The sequence below is a fragment of the Hyperoodon ampullatus genome (assembly GCF_949752795.1).
Source record: "Hyperoodon ampullatus genome assembly, chromosome: 1".
In the NCBI taxonomy this organism is placed as follows: domain Eukaryota; kingdom Metazoa; phylum Chordata; class Mammalia; order Artiodactyla; family Ziphiidae; genus Hyperoodon; species Hyperoodon ampullatus.
In genome coordinates this window covers 38,196,397-38,210,270 of record NC_136914.1, presented here as the reverse complement: position 1 = coordinate 38,210,270, position 13,874 = coordinate 38,196,397, and the positions used below count along the sequence as shown (strand labels likewise).

The 13,874-nt window shown below is 39.4% G+C and overlaps 1 protein-coding gene across 2 annotated transcripts in view; it reads right to left on the bottom strand.

The window, feature by feature from the left end:
* Positions 1-13,874, bottom strand: part of WDFY3 (WD repeat and FYVE domain containing 3) — a gene marked incomplete at both ends in the record, with an annotated part of 173,774 nt that overhangs the window by 59,582 nt on the left and 100,318 nt on the right. For both annotated transcript variants that reach the window (XM_079701144.1, XM_079701145.1), the window contains 6 exons: positions 760-917; positions 1,809-1,991; positions 3,377-3,486; positions 4,590-4,819; positions 5,841-6,001; positions 7,594-7,693. In XM_079701144.1, coding sequence (XP_079557270.1) covers positions 760-917; positions 1,809-1,991; positions 3,377-3,486; positions 4,590-4,819; positions 5,841-6,001; positions 7,594-7,693 — 942 coding nt within the window. The remainder of the gene's footprint in view (positions 1-759; positions 918-1,808; positions 1,992-3,376; positions 3,487-4,589; positions 4,820-5,840; positions 6,002-7,593; positions 7,694-13,874) is intronic.

Below are 13,874 nucleotides of genomic sequence, written 5' to 3'. Positions count from 1 at the left end.
ACACGTGGAATGACTCATACACATGGTTTCTCCCAGGCCCTTTTCACAGCTGCCACTAAGATTCTGGGATGGCAAAGACAGTATGATGAGGAAGAAATTAATGCTGGAGGTAGATGAGTTAAAAAAAAAAAAATCAATCTCAGGCGTGTACAACAAAATTATAAAAAATAAAAAGCTATTTTATCTGCTGTTGCTTTAAAATTTATATAACTATTAATAAAATTATTGAAGGTTTGGAAAAGCTGAGAAGAAAGTATCCATAGTCTATCATATATCAATATCTGAATCCCATCTTATGTCCAATTATGAAATGGATGTAAATACACAACATTCATAGTGCAATTTTATCATAATAAAATGGGAGAAGGCTCCACAACCTGAGTTATTTCTCTCTCTTGTCTAAAGCAAAAACACAGAAAAGTTCCATTTCAAATCATATGCTTGCATGTATTAAGTGTATTATATAAAATACTACAACTAGGGCTTCCCTGGTGGCGCAGTGGTTGAGAGTCCGCCTGCCGATGCAGGGGACGCGGGTTCGTGCCCTGGTCCGGGAAGATTCCACATGCCGCAGAGCGGCTGGGCCCGTGAGCCATGGCCGCTGAGCCTGCGCGTCTGGAGCCTGTGCTCCACAACGGGAGAGGCCACAACAGTGGAGGCCCGTGTACCACAAAAAAAAAAAACCAAAAACCAAAAACTACAACTAAACCTTGAATTACAAATTTCTAATCATATCATTAATAAAACTAAACAATTTACCTGGGTGGAAAGACTGTGTTTATGAAGCCCACTTTCCTTTCGATTCCTTCTCGATCCTGTTAACTTGGAAAGACCAAAACCACTGCTGACACGGGACAATTTGGATTGTGTGGTGGGCACTAAAGCTTCTCCTCGACTTATGCATTTCTTTTCATGGGCTACAAAATTAAAATTAGAGTATTTTACAGTTTCTCCATGTATTTATTAGGCTTACTTTTAATACGTTGCATAACGGTTACAAACCACAATTCTGTAGTTATGAAAAGCAGCTTATGTTACAGATGCAGACACTCTCAGATATTACATTTACTTAACTTGTATAAGGATAGCTGCTTGACAATTATTGTACTAGTTGAACTCACATTTGGTTGAAACCTCATAGCTCTGCAATAATATGCAAATTTATTTTAACTGTAATCACTTTCTATGTTAATAACAATTCACAGTCCCCTACCTAAAATCTTTGGTGTCGCGTATACTTTGGAATTTAGAATTTTAAGAAGGTACATATATTGTATATTATATGTACTGTATCACCCTAGACCACCAGAAGGTCTAGGGTAATAAACAATAATTAATAATATAATAATTAATATTTCTGCAGCAAAATGTATTAATATTAATGCCTAGTAGGATAAACAAAGATAGGTTAGGTTTTGCTACCAAGTGAGTACTGGCATCAAATTAATAATAACACCTTGGGTTTTCAGGGCTTTTTGAATTTCAGAATTATAGATAAGGGATGTAGACTCATAACCAAGATGGTGACCATACTAAAGTTGTGAGCAATGTCTTATTTACCAAGCTCATAGATGCCTGATGTATAACACATTTTAAAAAAATTTTTTTTTTAATTAAAAAAAAAATCTAAGAAGAAAAACCTAATCTCAGCATAATCATCCTAGAATGGGCTATATTGTATTGATTTTCATTTCTACTGTCATCATAATATCTTTTGGGGAAAGTTTTAATTTCATATCCAACGTGCACCCATATATGATAGTTGTATGTAAGTCCCTTGGTCACATGATATCTGTAAACTTTCTTACCCAGATGATTCTGCCAACATTTCAAACCAGCTTCTTCAATGAGCGGCTTTGCTATAGCTATGTCCACATGGCCTCTTTCATTCACAGGTAGAGTGACTTTGAAAAGCTCCTCCAATGTTTGTTTCTTACTATGAATCAATTCAGTCCAAACTCTGTTGACAGCTTTTATGAGAAGCTGACGCCCTAGGAAATGAAAAACAGCAACTGATCAAAAAGAATATAAAGGGAGTTAGTATTTTTTTTCTTCTTTTTTATCTAAGAATTTCAACTTAGATGTATAGTACTTAATTGTCCAAAAAATGCTTCACATCATAGCCAGCTCAGTAAAAAAGGATTATTCAGATAACCAAAAATGCAGTTGGCTACCTGGAAAACTTAAAAAAAAAAAAAAAAAACTTCATATCAAGCAAAAAGACTACACATTTATTTATAAAACTGGAAATTACATATATATATTTCATTGTCTAGCTTCTTCTATAAAAGAAAAGAACTTATTCTCCACTTAAAAGTAAATTTTAGATCTAAATATTTAAGGTATATTCACAAATGAGTTAATTGTTCTTGACAATTTTACAAAAGGAAAGAAATAGTAAACAAATATTTTTAAGAGTTTTTACTATTAAATTCCATCTTGCTTTGGACTCCTTGCTAATTTGTCCGACTCCTGCTCTAGGCCAGTCAGTCTTTAGCAAGCATCAGAATCACCTGGGAGGTTGTTCAAACAGATTGCTGGTCTTCATTCCCCAGAGTATCTGAGTACTGAGTACTCAGTAGATCTGAATGGGGCCAGAAAATCTGCTTTTCTAACTAGTTCCCAAATGATGCCAATGTTACTAGTCTGAGCACCTCACTTTGAGAACCAGTGTTCTAGACTGTTAGTTCCTTGGGGGGTGAAAAGAATCACTGTGTCCTTAGTGTCTGGGGTTCAAGAAATTTTAGTGAAAGAATAGAGAACAAATTAATGCTTAAATGAATGAAAGAATGAGTGCTGGACCTATAAAGGATAAAATCATATGCAAAACTACCACACTAAATATTGCTGGAGAGACAAACACTTCTGTAATTATCTAATCTTTTCAACTGAACAACGTTGGAAATTAGAAATCAATCCACCCAAAGACTCTCATATGCACGATAATTACAAAATCAGTGGGAAAACTAGATATTAAAAAGGGAGAAAGAGTAAAAATGGTAGTACTGACAATCTGTCTCAAGCAATATTTGCCTCTACTGTGATTGGCCTAATACTATCAATAGCCAGCTCTCTTAATAGTAAGCGCCAAGTTAGTATCATATTTGCACTACTGCTTGTGCAAATGTAAGTATCACCAAGTTTCCTGGTGTTACTATGAAATGTGGAGGGTGAGCAATATCAGGGGTTTACTCATCCTGGCATAAGGAGATGTACAGCTAGCACGTTGGTACATGCTGGCGGGCATATTGGTATATGTTCAGGTACGCCCTATGGAGAGATTGGTTGTCAGTGTTGGCGGTTTCTGAAGTCGGTTTTTTTGGTTATATCTTAGAAATGAGTGGAGAGAAAAGGGGGAAAAAATTGAGATAACTACCTTCACTAATATCTTGGCTGTAACCACCATCTGGTTCAATGTCCGAGGGTATCATAATGTGCCATGTAGTCATGCGGGCTTCTGCTTCCAGTCCAAACCCATCCACATTGCTGAAAAATTCCAGTCAGTTTAAACTATATGAAGGAAATTACTGCAGCTGGAAACTGTGATGACTAAGTACTACTCTGCAGACACAAGTAAACGCTGGCTCTGTCACAGAGCTCCATAAGTGGCAGACAGACATTTGGCAGATGCACAGAACAGAACTTATAGTTTATCATGAGAATGCCATTTTCAAGCGATGATGTCACAAATCCACTCAACTAAATGTAATTAAACTAAATTACAGCATTAAGAGGAGCATCTTACTATTTAAGATGCTTTTTGATCACTATTAACATTTTTACCTAAATATTACGAAAAGTTCATTTAAGAACATTCTCCTCCTATGACTATGCCCCCTCTCCCATATCTTATCTCACCACTCTTTGCTCCAGCAGCAGTGAAATACCTGCAGTTTCCTACATGTGCCATATTCTTTTTGCCCTCTGGGCAACTGCATAGATGGCTCTTTCTTCCCACATCACTCTTCCCCATTCTCTTTGGAGGATTAACTTCCTCCTCAACCAGGTTCAAGCTGTAACTCAGATGTCTCTCCCAGGCTAGGGGCACCTTCTATGTGCTCCCAAAGCACCGTGCTTCTAGCAGAGCACATTGCTTAGTTATGGATCCTCCCTCCTAGACTGCAGGCTCCAAGACCTGCCACAGGGTCTGTCTCATTCACATTTCATCCCAGTCCCTAATTCAATGCCTGGCCCCCAGCAGACACCAGAGAAGTATCTTGCAAAGCAATCAGTGGCAAAATCCTAATTTTACCCATTTAACATATATTGCATTTATTTAGTGCATTCTTGTATTTCTACCCCTCTTAACCTCCAACAGTGTGTATCTAATTTACTTGAAAAGCAAACTCTTATTTAAAAATTATATATGTGACAAGTGATTAACAAAAAAATTAAAGATACAGAAAATTAAAGCAAAAATATACTCGTATTTCACTGCAGAAATTCAACCCTTGTCTTTTACCTTCTCATGAAGTTTTAAGTAAAACCGAGATTAAAGAAAAAAGAAATGTTATAATCAAAAAAGTAGAACAAAGAGTTCTGGTAGAAAAATATCAAAGACAAATTCAAACTGAACCTAAAAGAGTTACCTTCCAACATGCAGGTTAATGAGGCAGTGAGCCAGACAGCTAATGAATTCTTGGTCATGGTTCCCAGGGCCCAGGATCAAGTTCCTGTTTACAGTCAGGACCCTGAGTGAATCAAGGAGAGCTACTTGCTGCGGGACAGTTTTGTGTGCCCGGGAGAACTGGTACAATATGGTCCTATTGAGGCAGTGATAAACGGCATCCAGTGACAATCCCTGGGATCTTCTTTTTGACTAAAGATATGAGAGATACTTTAGTAAAATGGACAAAAAAAGTCTGCTTATCATTCACAGATGGACATTGATTAGGTTTATTATGTATCAGACACCATGCTAAGTACTGGGGTGCTAAGATAAAATATACAAAGCTCTTGCTATTGTGAGGTTCAGAACCCAAGAGACACATAAATACAATGAGATGAGTGCTGTGTGTATATACATCTGTGTGCAGAGCAGCCTCCCTGAGAACACGGGGAAGTGCCATCTGGGTAGAGACTCCTACCCCACAAGTTTTGTAGGGGTGATCAATCGCTACTCAAATTACTAAAAAAAAAAAAAATTACCTAAAATGTTAGTAAAGAACTTACTTCTGACATTCTTGTTTCATCTCACATGAGAACTTTTCTCTTTGGCTTAAATATAAATTTATTCTTAAAAAATTCTTGGGTGACATGTGTGTGTCTAATAACATGACAACAGTATTTCCTACTTTCTACATCGTGTGTTGAATAAGATTTATCACTTGTGCCAAACCAGAAAAGGTACCACAAACACACACTAATACGACATCTTCAAAGGAACAAGGACTACAGTGAACTTTGTAAAGATTCAATTACAAGAAGAGAATACTCCTCTAATATCAAGTCTTCATGCTCTGTAAATCTTGACACACTGATGCATCATACTATGAAAATCTATCAGATCGTATTAACTTAAGGTCTTTAAACCAACAGGAAGCTGTGCAGCTATGTGGTTAGCAAAGAGCAATGCCAGTGGGGAAGGCAGTGGGAGCCCACAGCCTGAGAGAATGAGGAAGCTTTACATACTGGACACACTGGCACCGGGCCACGGGTAAGGGTGGGGGGGAATGGTTACAGACCTACGTTTTATTCACTTTTAATAAGCTGAGCTTTACATTCAAATGTCAACATTCATTATCTTACTGGTTACACTTATTTCCAACAATTTTAACACCCGAGGCAAAGTGTTTCAATAGGAAAACATGTACTCTACAACTAATGTGACAATGGATTACCTGTGCAATTAGTTGAATTATAAAATCTATAAGAAGTTTAGATTCTTTGTTGAACATGCCTTGCCAAAGCTTGTCCACCACACGTTGTGTGAAATAAAACACATTGTTCACCAATACTTGGTAGCTCCCTCCACTGGTAATAGGCAGAGATGCATCTTCCCCTAAATTACAGCAGGAAAAAAATGTCTAAGAAAATTGATATCCACCAGCCTAAGACCAGACCCTCCAACAAATCAGGCTAAGGCAAGATGAGTACATCTACTACCGTTAGAAATAAGACCATTAGCTCTTATGTACTACTTTAAGCAAAATGATGTTCATGGCCAGAAGCCATGATAAATGTTGGAAGAAATAATTTCTGCAGGATAAAAGTGTTATGGATGGAGACTGTGAAGTTTCTTACTGCCTTAAGACAGTCTGTGGTAAGCAAACAGTTCTTCAACTGTCAGTGACACATAGCCTCCCTTTGAGAGAAAAATTAAGTCAGTTTCTTAGTTGTAAATTGATTCTAACTAATAAAGGGCAAAACAAATCATCAAACAAAACTTTAAGCACAACGAAGTAATGGAGGCAGAAGAGAGGTCCAGAAGAACTGTAAAACACAGAGTACCATCAGTGGTGGTGGTGCCATGGGGTACCTCTCGCCCCTTCCATGATTCCCATCAGCACTGTTTCTCTTCTACAAGCTGCCCCGGTGGCTTCAGTGTGCTCGCTGTGTACATACTGCCTCAACACTAATCCTCCTGGCTCCTCCTCCAACAGAATGCCCCCTTTAAGCCCCTCCCTCCTTTCTAGAAATTAGGAGCCTTAACTGACTGTAATTATTATTCCCACCTAACTCTAAATCACTACACAATGCAAAACTCTTCGTTTTGTGTCTTTATGTAGTAAGACTGATATTACTTAAGATTCTCAAGTGGTAAGAACAAATACAAAAGTCTGACTTGACACCACGCTTTGAGAGTTGCATGTTATGACAACACTAAAGATTTTCTTGGCAAACTTACTTTGTTAAAAAAAAATGATAATGTAAGAGCATGGAGGTTCTATGATTTATATAATTACCAGAAATTCAAGTAGCAAATATGCTAAATCATTACTTTTCCTTCTCCTTTAAATTTTGTCATTGTTTTACATATAAATGTTAGCTCCACTGTAAATGTATCAAGTTTTGTAGTTTTATTGTAACTAGAGACATACAGGAAAAACATTTTAATGTGCTTTGAATTTACATCCTGAAAGCCATTCTAAAGAATAACATAGATACCTATAACTGAATAATTCCACTAATAGGTATAGTTTCTGAGGGTGCTGGTAATGCATTTCTATCTGAGTGCTCTTACACAGGCATGTTGCCTGGGTGGTAATTCACAGAGTGCTACATTTGTAATTTATTTGTAAGTATATTACAGTAATTTTTTAAAGTATTAGATAATTCATAAAAATATACTGTTCACATAATATGGTTTTAAAAACATTTTTTCTCTTTCCTTGTCCTCTTCCTGCCACCTCTGAGCATATGAACGTGGACAAGCAGCTTAAGTACTCCCTGTTGTTGATCCTTTGTCCCAGTTTCAAAGGAAGGAGCTGGATGGGCCTTTTCCTCATTATAGGAAAATACCAATAAGAGGGGAAAATGCACAGAAAAGAAGGAAAAAGATGAAGTTAAAAAAGTGGTATACTTGGGGTTTAAATGGAGAAGGGAAGTGATTATAGGTACTTTTAACAGAGTGAAAATAAAACATGATATTACCTAATAAAACATCAGCTGCAAGCAAATGGTCCATCACACTATCCAAAATATAAGTCTGAAATTCTTTTTGCTGAGTTCTTGTCGATCTTTCAGGGGAAGCCTAATCAATAAAATTTAGAATTAGAAACAGAACCCAGTAAACAAAGGTAAGGCTCAACCATAGTTACATTAAAAAAAAACTACTGGTAAGTAGTAGAATATGTCACGAGAGATGGTATGTATGCTTATACTCTCTTATTTTTCTGACCATAGATTAAAAAACAAATTGAAGCAAAGGTGAAACAATACCTTCTTTTGAATCCATTCCTCCAAAAGCAGTATTCTAAACATTTTAAGTATTTAATAAATATTTGATATCTATTAATTATCTACCTCACTTCCAAAAGAGATCTGGCAGTTTCTAATGAGATACAGATAAAATAAATCATAAAGCCATTTAAACAAACACAAAAGCTCAGGAGTCTAGTAACCAAGAAGGTAAAGTCAATGGGGAGGCAAGTATTTATATCAAAAAAATCAATTAAGCACACAATTTTGCTTTGAGCTTCCTAGGGTCAAGGAGAAAAAAAATAATATGATTTACAAACCTTTAATTATCTATAAAAAAGGAAGCATACTATGTAGTCAGCAAGGATGTTTTCCTAAGATTGTTCTGAGAAGAATGTTCCCTGTAGGTTTTTATAAAGAGGACAATGAACAGCCCTATAGGTTGTACCTTTGATAATGGTTTTATACAGTACAAGGACGATTTTTAAAATTATCTTGAATAAAAGATTAGGGCACAAAGTTGAACTATAGTTCTCTGATGGCATTTCTTTTGGTAATTAGGGTGGTATGATCCAGGTGCATAACTTTCAAGTCTCTAGCCTGAGAGGTGGCAAAGCACTGGGAACACAGGGATGAAAGGTAGGTTTTAAAATGACAAAAGATCCTTTTGTCATTCTTCTTAAATGCCAGTCCTGTTAGCTGGCTTTGGATAGGAGCTGGATATTGAACGATTCAATAAACTTCCATAAAGTTGTTTCTTAAAAAGAGATCTGGGGGGGGCTTCCCTGGTGGCGCAGTGGTTGAGAGTCCGCCTGCCGATGCAGGGGACACGGGTTCGTGCCCCGATCCCGGAAGATCCCACATGCCGCGGAGCGGCTGGGCCCGCGAGCCATGGCCGCGGAGCCTGTGTGTGTCCGGAGCCTGTGCTCCGCAACGGGAGAGGCCACAGCAGTGAGAGGCCCACGTACAGAAAAAAAAAAAAAAAAAAAAAAAAAAAAAAGAGATCTGGGGGGCTTCCCTGGTGGTGCAGTGGTTAAGAATCCACCTGCCAATGCAGGGGACACGGGTTCGAGCCCTGGTCCAGGAAGATCCCACATGCTGCGGGGCAACTAAGCCCGTGCGCCACAACTACTGATCCTGTGCTCTAGAGCTCGCGTGCTGCAACTACTGAAGCCCGTGTGCCTAGAACCCGTGCTCTGCAACAAGAGAAGCCACTGTAATGAGAAGCCTGCGCATGGCAACGAAGAGTAGCCCCTGCTCGCCGCAGCTAGAGAAAACTCACGTGCAGCAACGAAGACCCAACGCAGCCAAAAATAAATTAATTAAAAAAAAAAAAAAGAGAGATCTGGATGCTGTAGTTACAAGCAGAGTACTGATGATTTGCAAGTGAAGTTAAAGCATCTATTTCTTCTCGCACAGACAGGTCCAGGACTATGTTTATGACCAGCCGCAAAAGTGGGCTATAGAACACTGTTCTGCTTTATGCATTCAAAGTTAAAATCTGTTCCACTGGGGAAAAACCCAGTTCTTTCTATTCTGATTTTCAAAGTGGTGCTGGTGAAGATTTTAAAAAAGCAGTTAAAATTGGAATCCTATGTTCAGATCAAAGATATTATTCTAAGGATTCAAAAACCAACCAAAGTTGTAATGAACGTTTCTCTGTTTTTCTGATAAAACATAGTTATTTTGTTTTAAAATGAAAAACATGGGCCTAGTAACAGTTAAAAGAATATTAGTTCTTAGGAGTTTGGGGCTTTTTTTTTTTTTTTTTTTTTTTGCGGTATGCGGGCCTCTCACTGCTGTGGCCTCTCCCGTTGCAGAGCACAGGCTCCGGACGCGCAGGCTCAGCAGCCATGGCTCACAGGCCCAGCCACTCCACGGCATGTGGGATCTTCCCACACGGGGCACGAACCCGTGTCCCCTGCATTGGCAGGCGGACTCTCAACCACTGCGCCACCAGGGAAGCGCAGGAGTTTGGTTTGGCATTAGTATAATTTGGGAAAAAGGGAAGGTCACGACACGTTGTTTATAATCTTTTTTTTAGAAAATTTTATTGATTTATTTTTGACTGCATTGGGTCTTCATTGCTGCGCGCGGGTTTTATCTAGTTATGGTGTGCGGGCTTCTAATTGTAGTGGCTTCTCTTGTTGTGGAGCAAGGGCTCTAGGCATGCACGCTTCAGTAGTTGTGGCACACAGGCTCAGTAGTTGTGGCACACAGGCTCAGTAGTTGTGGCTTGTGGGCTCTAGAGTGCAGGCTCAGTAGTTGTGGCTCGTGGGCCCTAGAGCACAGGCTCAGTAGTTGTGGCTAGCAGGCTCTAGAGTGCAGGCTCAGTAGCTGTGGTGCATGGGCTTAGTTGCTCCGCGGCATGTGGGATCTTCCCGGGCCAGGGCTCGAACCCATGTCCCCTCCATTGGCAGACGGATTCTTAACAACTGCGCCACCAGGGAAGTCCCTGTTTATAATCTTAATATATTTTCCTGTGTAGATAACCAGACTAATACAATGGTCAGCAGAAGAGTTGGAGCCAAGGCCTGCCTATTCCTCATGCTGACAGTACATCAAGACCCCACCCCTGTTAACGGAAGGAAAGCGAGGACCTTCAAGTGGTTAAGTGACAGATTGATAGGTCTATGAGGACTACCCTGCAATCAGATCAGAGACCATTTTCAAACAGCTTGAGTGATCAAAATTTACTAAGGAGTAAGGCTCTCCACTCACAGGAGGATTTAAATACCCCTCAGGATGGCAATACTCATTCAGGATTATAATCAACTCAATGTGGCTAATGGGATAAGTAACAATGAGTAGGATAACAAGACCTTAATTAGACAAAGTTTTGGAGTATGTAAAACAGGGAACATAGAACATAGAGAGGTAGCCTGATCTGTCAACAATATTTATTTTTACTTAATTAGAAAGTATTCTTTTGTATTCTATAAGGATTTAAGGCTGGCTCAGTCACCAACAGGCATATTTAATCCTCTGATTCCTCTCACTGAAGCTGTTTCATGAATGATCATGACCCAGAATTAACTCTGTTATTGGCTCTAACTGCCAAGTTCAAATTTTCTTGCTGAGACTCATAGTAGCCTAACTTTTAACGGACTTAAGACTTTATGAGTGCATGCGTAGTTTTCTTGGGTGTTGTTTTCTTTTTTTTTAAACAATTCACTGGACTACAATTATGTAATAACTACACAGTGCTTAGTTTTATGTACCTTATCTCATTCTGTACAATATCCTTTTGAAGTAGATACTATCATCTCCACTTTAGAGATAAGGTAATTGAGGCTTTGAGAGGTCAAGTCACTTGGTCAAGTCACAACTAGGTTTCAAACGTCAGTTTCTTTGACGCCAAAGTTCAGCACTTCACCTGCCATTCCATACTCTTCCAGCCCTACTAAAAATCTCCATACTGAAGTTAACAAATGCACAGCAAGAGCAATTCAGCCACAATCTCCCCATCATTTTTTTAGATAAACCTGGTTGGCCCACCAGACAACCAGGATGAGTTCAGGGCCGAAGGAAGAGAGGGTGAGCCCTATGCTCTGCTCTGCCTGTGAGATCTGTCTTCCCAGAGAAGACAGTGAAGCCAGTCAACAACACGAGTCTTCATAGACTCAAAGCGTCCTTTTCGAGGCCTGGGAACACCATGCAGAGTCATCGTGGGCGCGTGTGCTGCCCGTGGCTGAGAGCACTCTGGCTTTGCGGGGGAGGCCTTTAGTGCTCCGTAACAGGCAAAGCCTTCAAGGAAGAGGGGTTTGCGCTCTGTCCTTCTGACTGCAGTATTCCTCCTGACTGGCTTCTCCTCTCTCAGTTATTTCATAGCACTCTCTTTGCCCACTTTTGCCACTTTTTTGGGTTTGTTTATTGCTCTGCAGGGGGCGCTGCACTCTGATGGGAATGGGGAGGTCTTTTAGAAGACGGCGGGAGCAGAAAGCAGCGAACTCCTCAGACTACAGAAAAATGGTATCAGACAGGCACACACTCCAAATCAGCCCCCTTCGTTTCATCATATTTCTTTCCTTCAGGTACATACGAGTACTTTTTGATCTGTTCTCAGGTACTTTCCTTCTGTGGCCACGTGCAGCAAATTCATTTGGCCTTTCATGAGATGCCTGGTGGTGACAGCAGAGGACGCTGGTGATTGTATAAGCCACCACAGGCCACTTGATTTTTGAGCAGGTCTTACGTGCCAGGCACTGTGTTATGAATCTTATATGTATTATCTTACTTAATTCTCACAACAGTTCTCAGAGACAGGTTCTATTTTTATGCTATCTTAAAGATGGGCAAACTGTAAGGGGTGAAGAGAACTGAGCTGGGCCAAGGCTACACAGCTATAAGCAGCACATGTTTAATTTCTCAAAATAGTTTTGCTGGGTGATTTATATATATATAACTCTCACAACAATCATGCAGGGGAGATAGTATATAATATCATTCTCTAGAGGATGAATTTAGTTCAGTGAGATTAAAATGTTTACATAATAAACCACAGGGCCAGAATTCAAAGCAGGTCCTTCTATGACACCACACTGCTTCCCTTGTATTTGGCCTGACTTACACTCAAGCCAGTCTATATGAATGGGAAGCTTTTATTTTTATAGACTGCTAATAAAGATAACTTCCCACATTCTTTTATAGATACAATCAAGTAAGTAGACACTCTTACGATGACATCCCAACAATCATAAGACTGAAAATGGCCTGGCTTGAGCATATCAGCCCGAAAATCAGTTGGTTCAAACACCTTCCTTCACGTAGGTAAATGGTAGATATATAGGATAGTTCTTTTGTTGACTTTCTTCAGAGATAGACTTCATAATTGTAACATTCAGAATGATATGCTTGTAATTTATTATTTTACACCATGGGAAGACATGGAATGCAACAGAATTTCCACTAGATATTTTTTGTATGTGTATTCTGTGTTTGTGTATTAGATTTGAAAAATCAAAGCACTGATTTTTAAAAGCAAATTTATCTCTCTCTTATTAGATGGTATCATATCTTCCTGTTTGGGAACTTCCAGGCATGTACTTATAGTTAAATAATTCAAAAAAAAACTTAAAGAACACACCAAGGCACTGAGCTAACTTTGTGAGAGACAAAAGGACACATGAAAGTTGGTCCCTAACTTTAAAGAGTTGATAATCTATTAGGGAAATTCAATCTTGACACTCCCTGGTTATTCCTAAAATACCACCACCCCTGACTCCCTCATGCAATCAGATACAATTCCACTTCAGGGCAAATTAGTGTCCACAATAATGAGAACGTTATCTCAAGGTTAATACATGTCATATCAAACTTTCCTTACTGAAAAATACAGAAAACCAAAATAAAAGACAATTATACAACTTACCCATTGCTAGTTAATTAGCTATTAGGATTCCTACAAGACTGTTATTACTGAATACATACACCCACTCCATTTCCTCTACATATGTGTATTTTATTTTTTGGCTCAGTTATGCTTTCTCACACACATATTCTTAACTTTATCCTGTTATTTTCTGGAAACCATTTTATTTTGCATAGAATGCTTCAAATTCTTACCCCATGCACTAAAATACTAGCCATCTCTCTTCTTAAAGTTTCCAAAGAGGACAAGCTCCACCACGTAGGCTTTTAAATTCTACCAGATGAATTCTTGATGAAATCAATTATTTTTCTGCCAATACTGAACACTGTGGTCCCGGTTAACATGCTTTGCATAGGACTTCCCTGGTGGCGCAGTGGTTAAGAATCCGCCTGCCGATGCAGGGGACACAGGTTCGAGCCCTGGTCCGGGAAGATCCCACATGCCGTGGAGCAGCTAAGCCTGTGCGCCACAACTACTGAGCCTGCGCGCTAGAGCCCGTGAGCCACAACTACTGAGCCTGAGTGCTACAACTACTGAAGCCCATGCGCCTAGAGCCCGTGCTCTGCAGCAAGAGAAGCCACCGCAACGAGAAGCCCGCTCACCACAACGAAGAGTAGCTCCCGCTCGCTGCAACTAGAGAAAG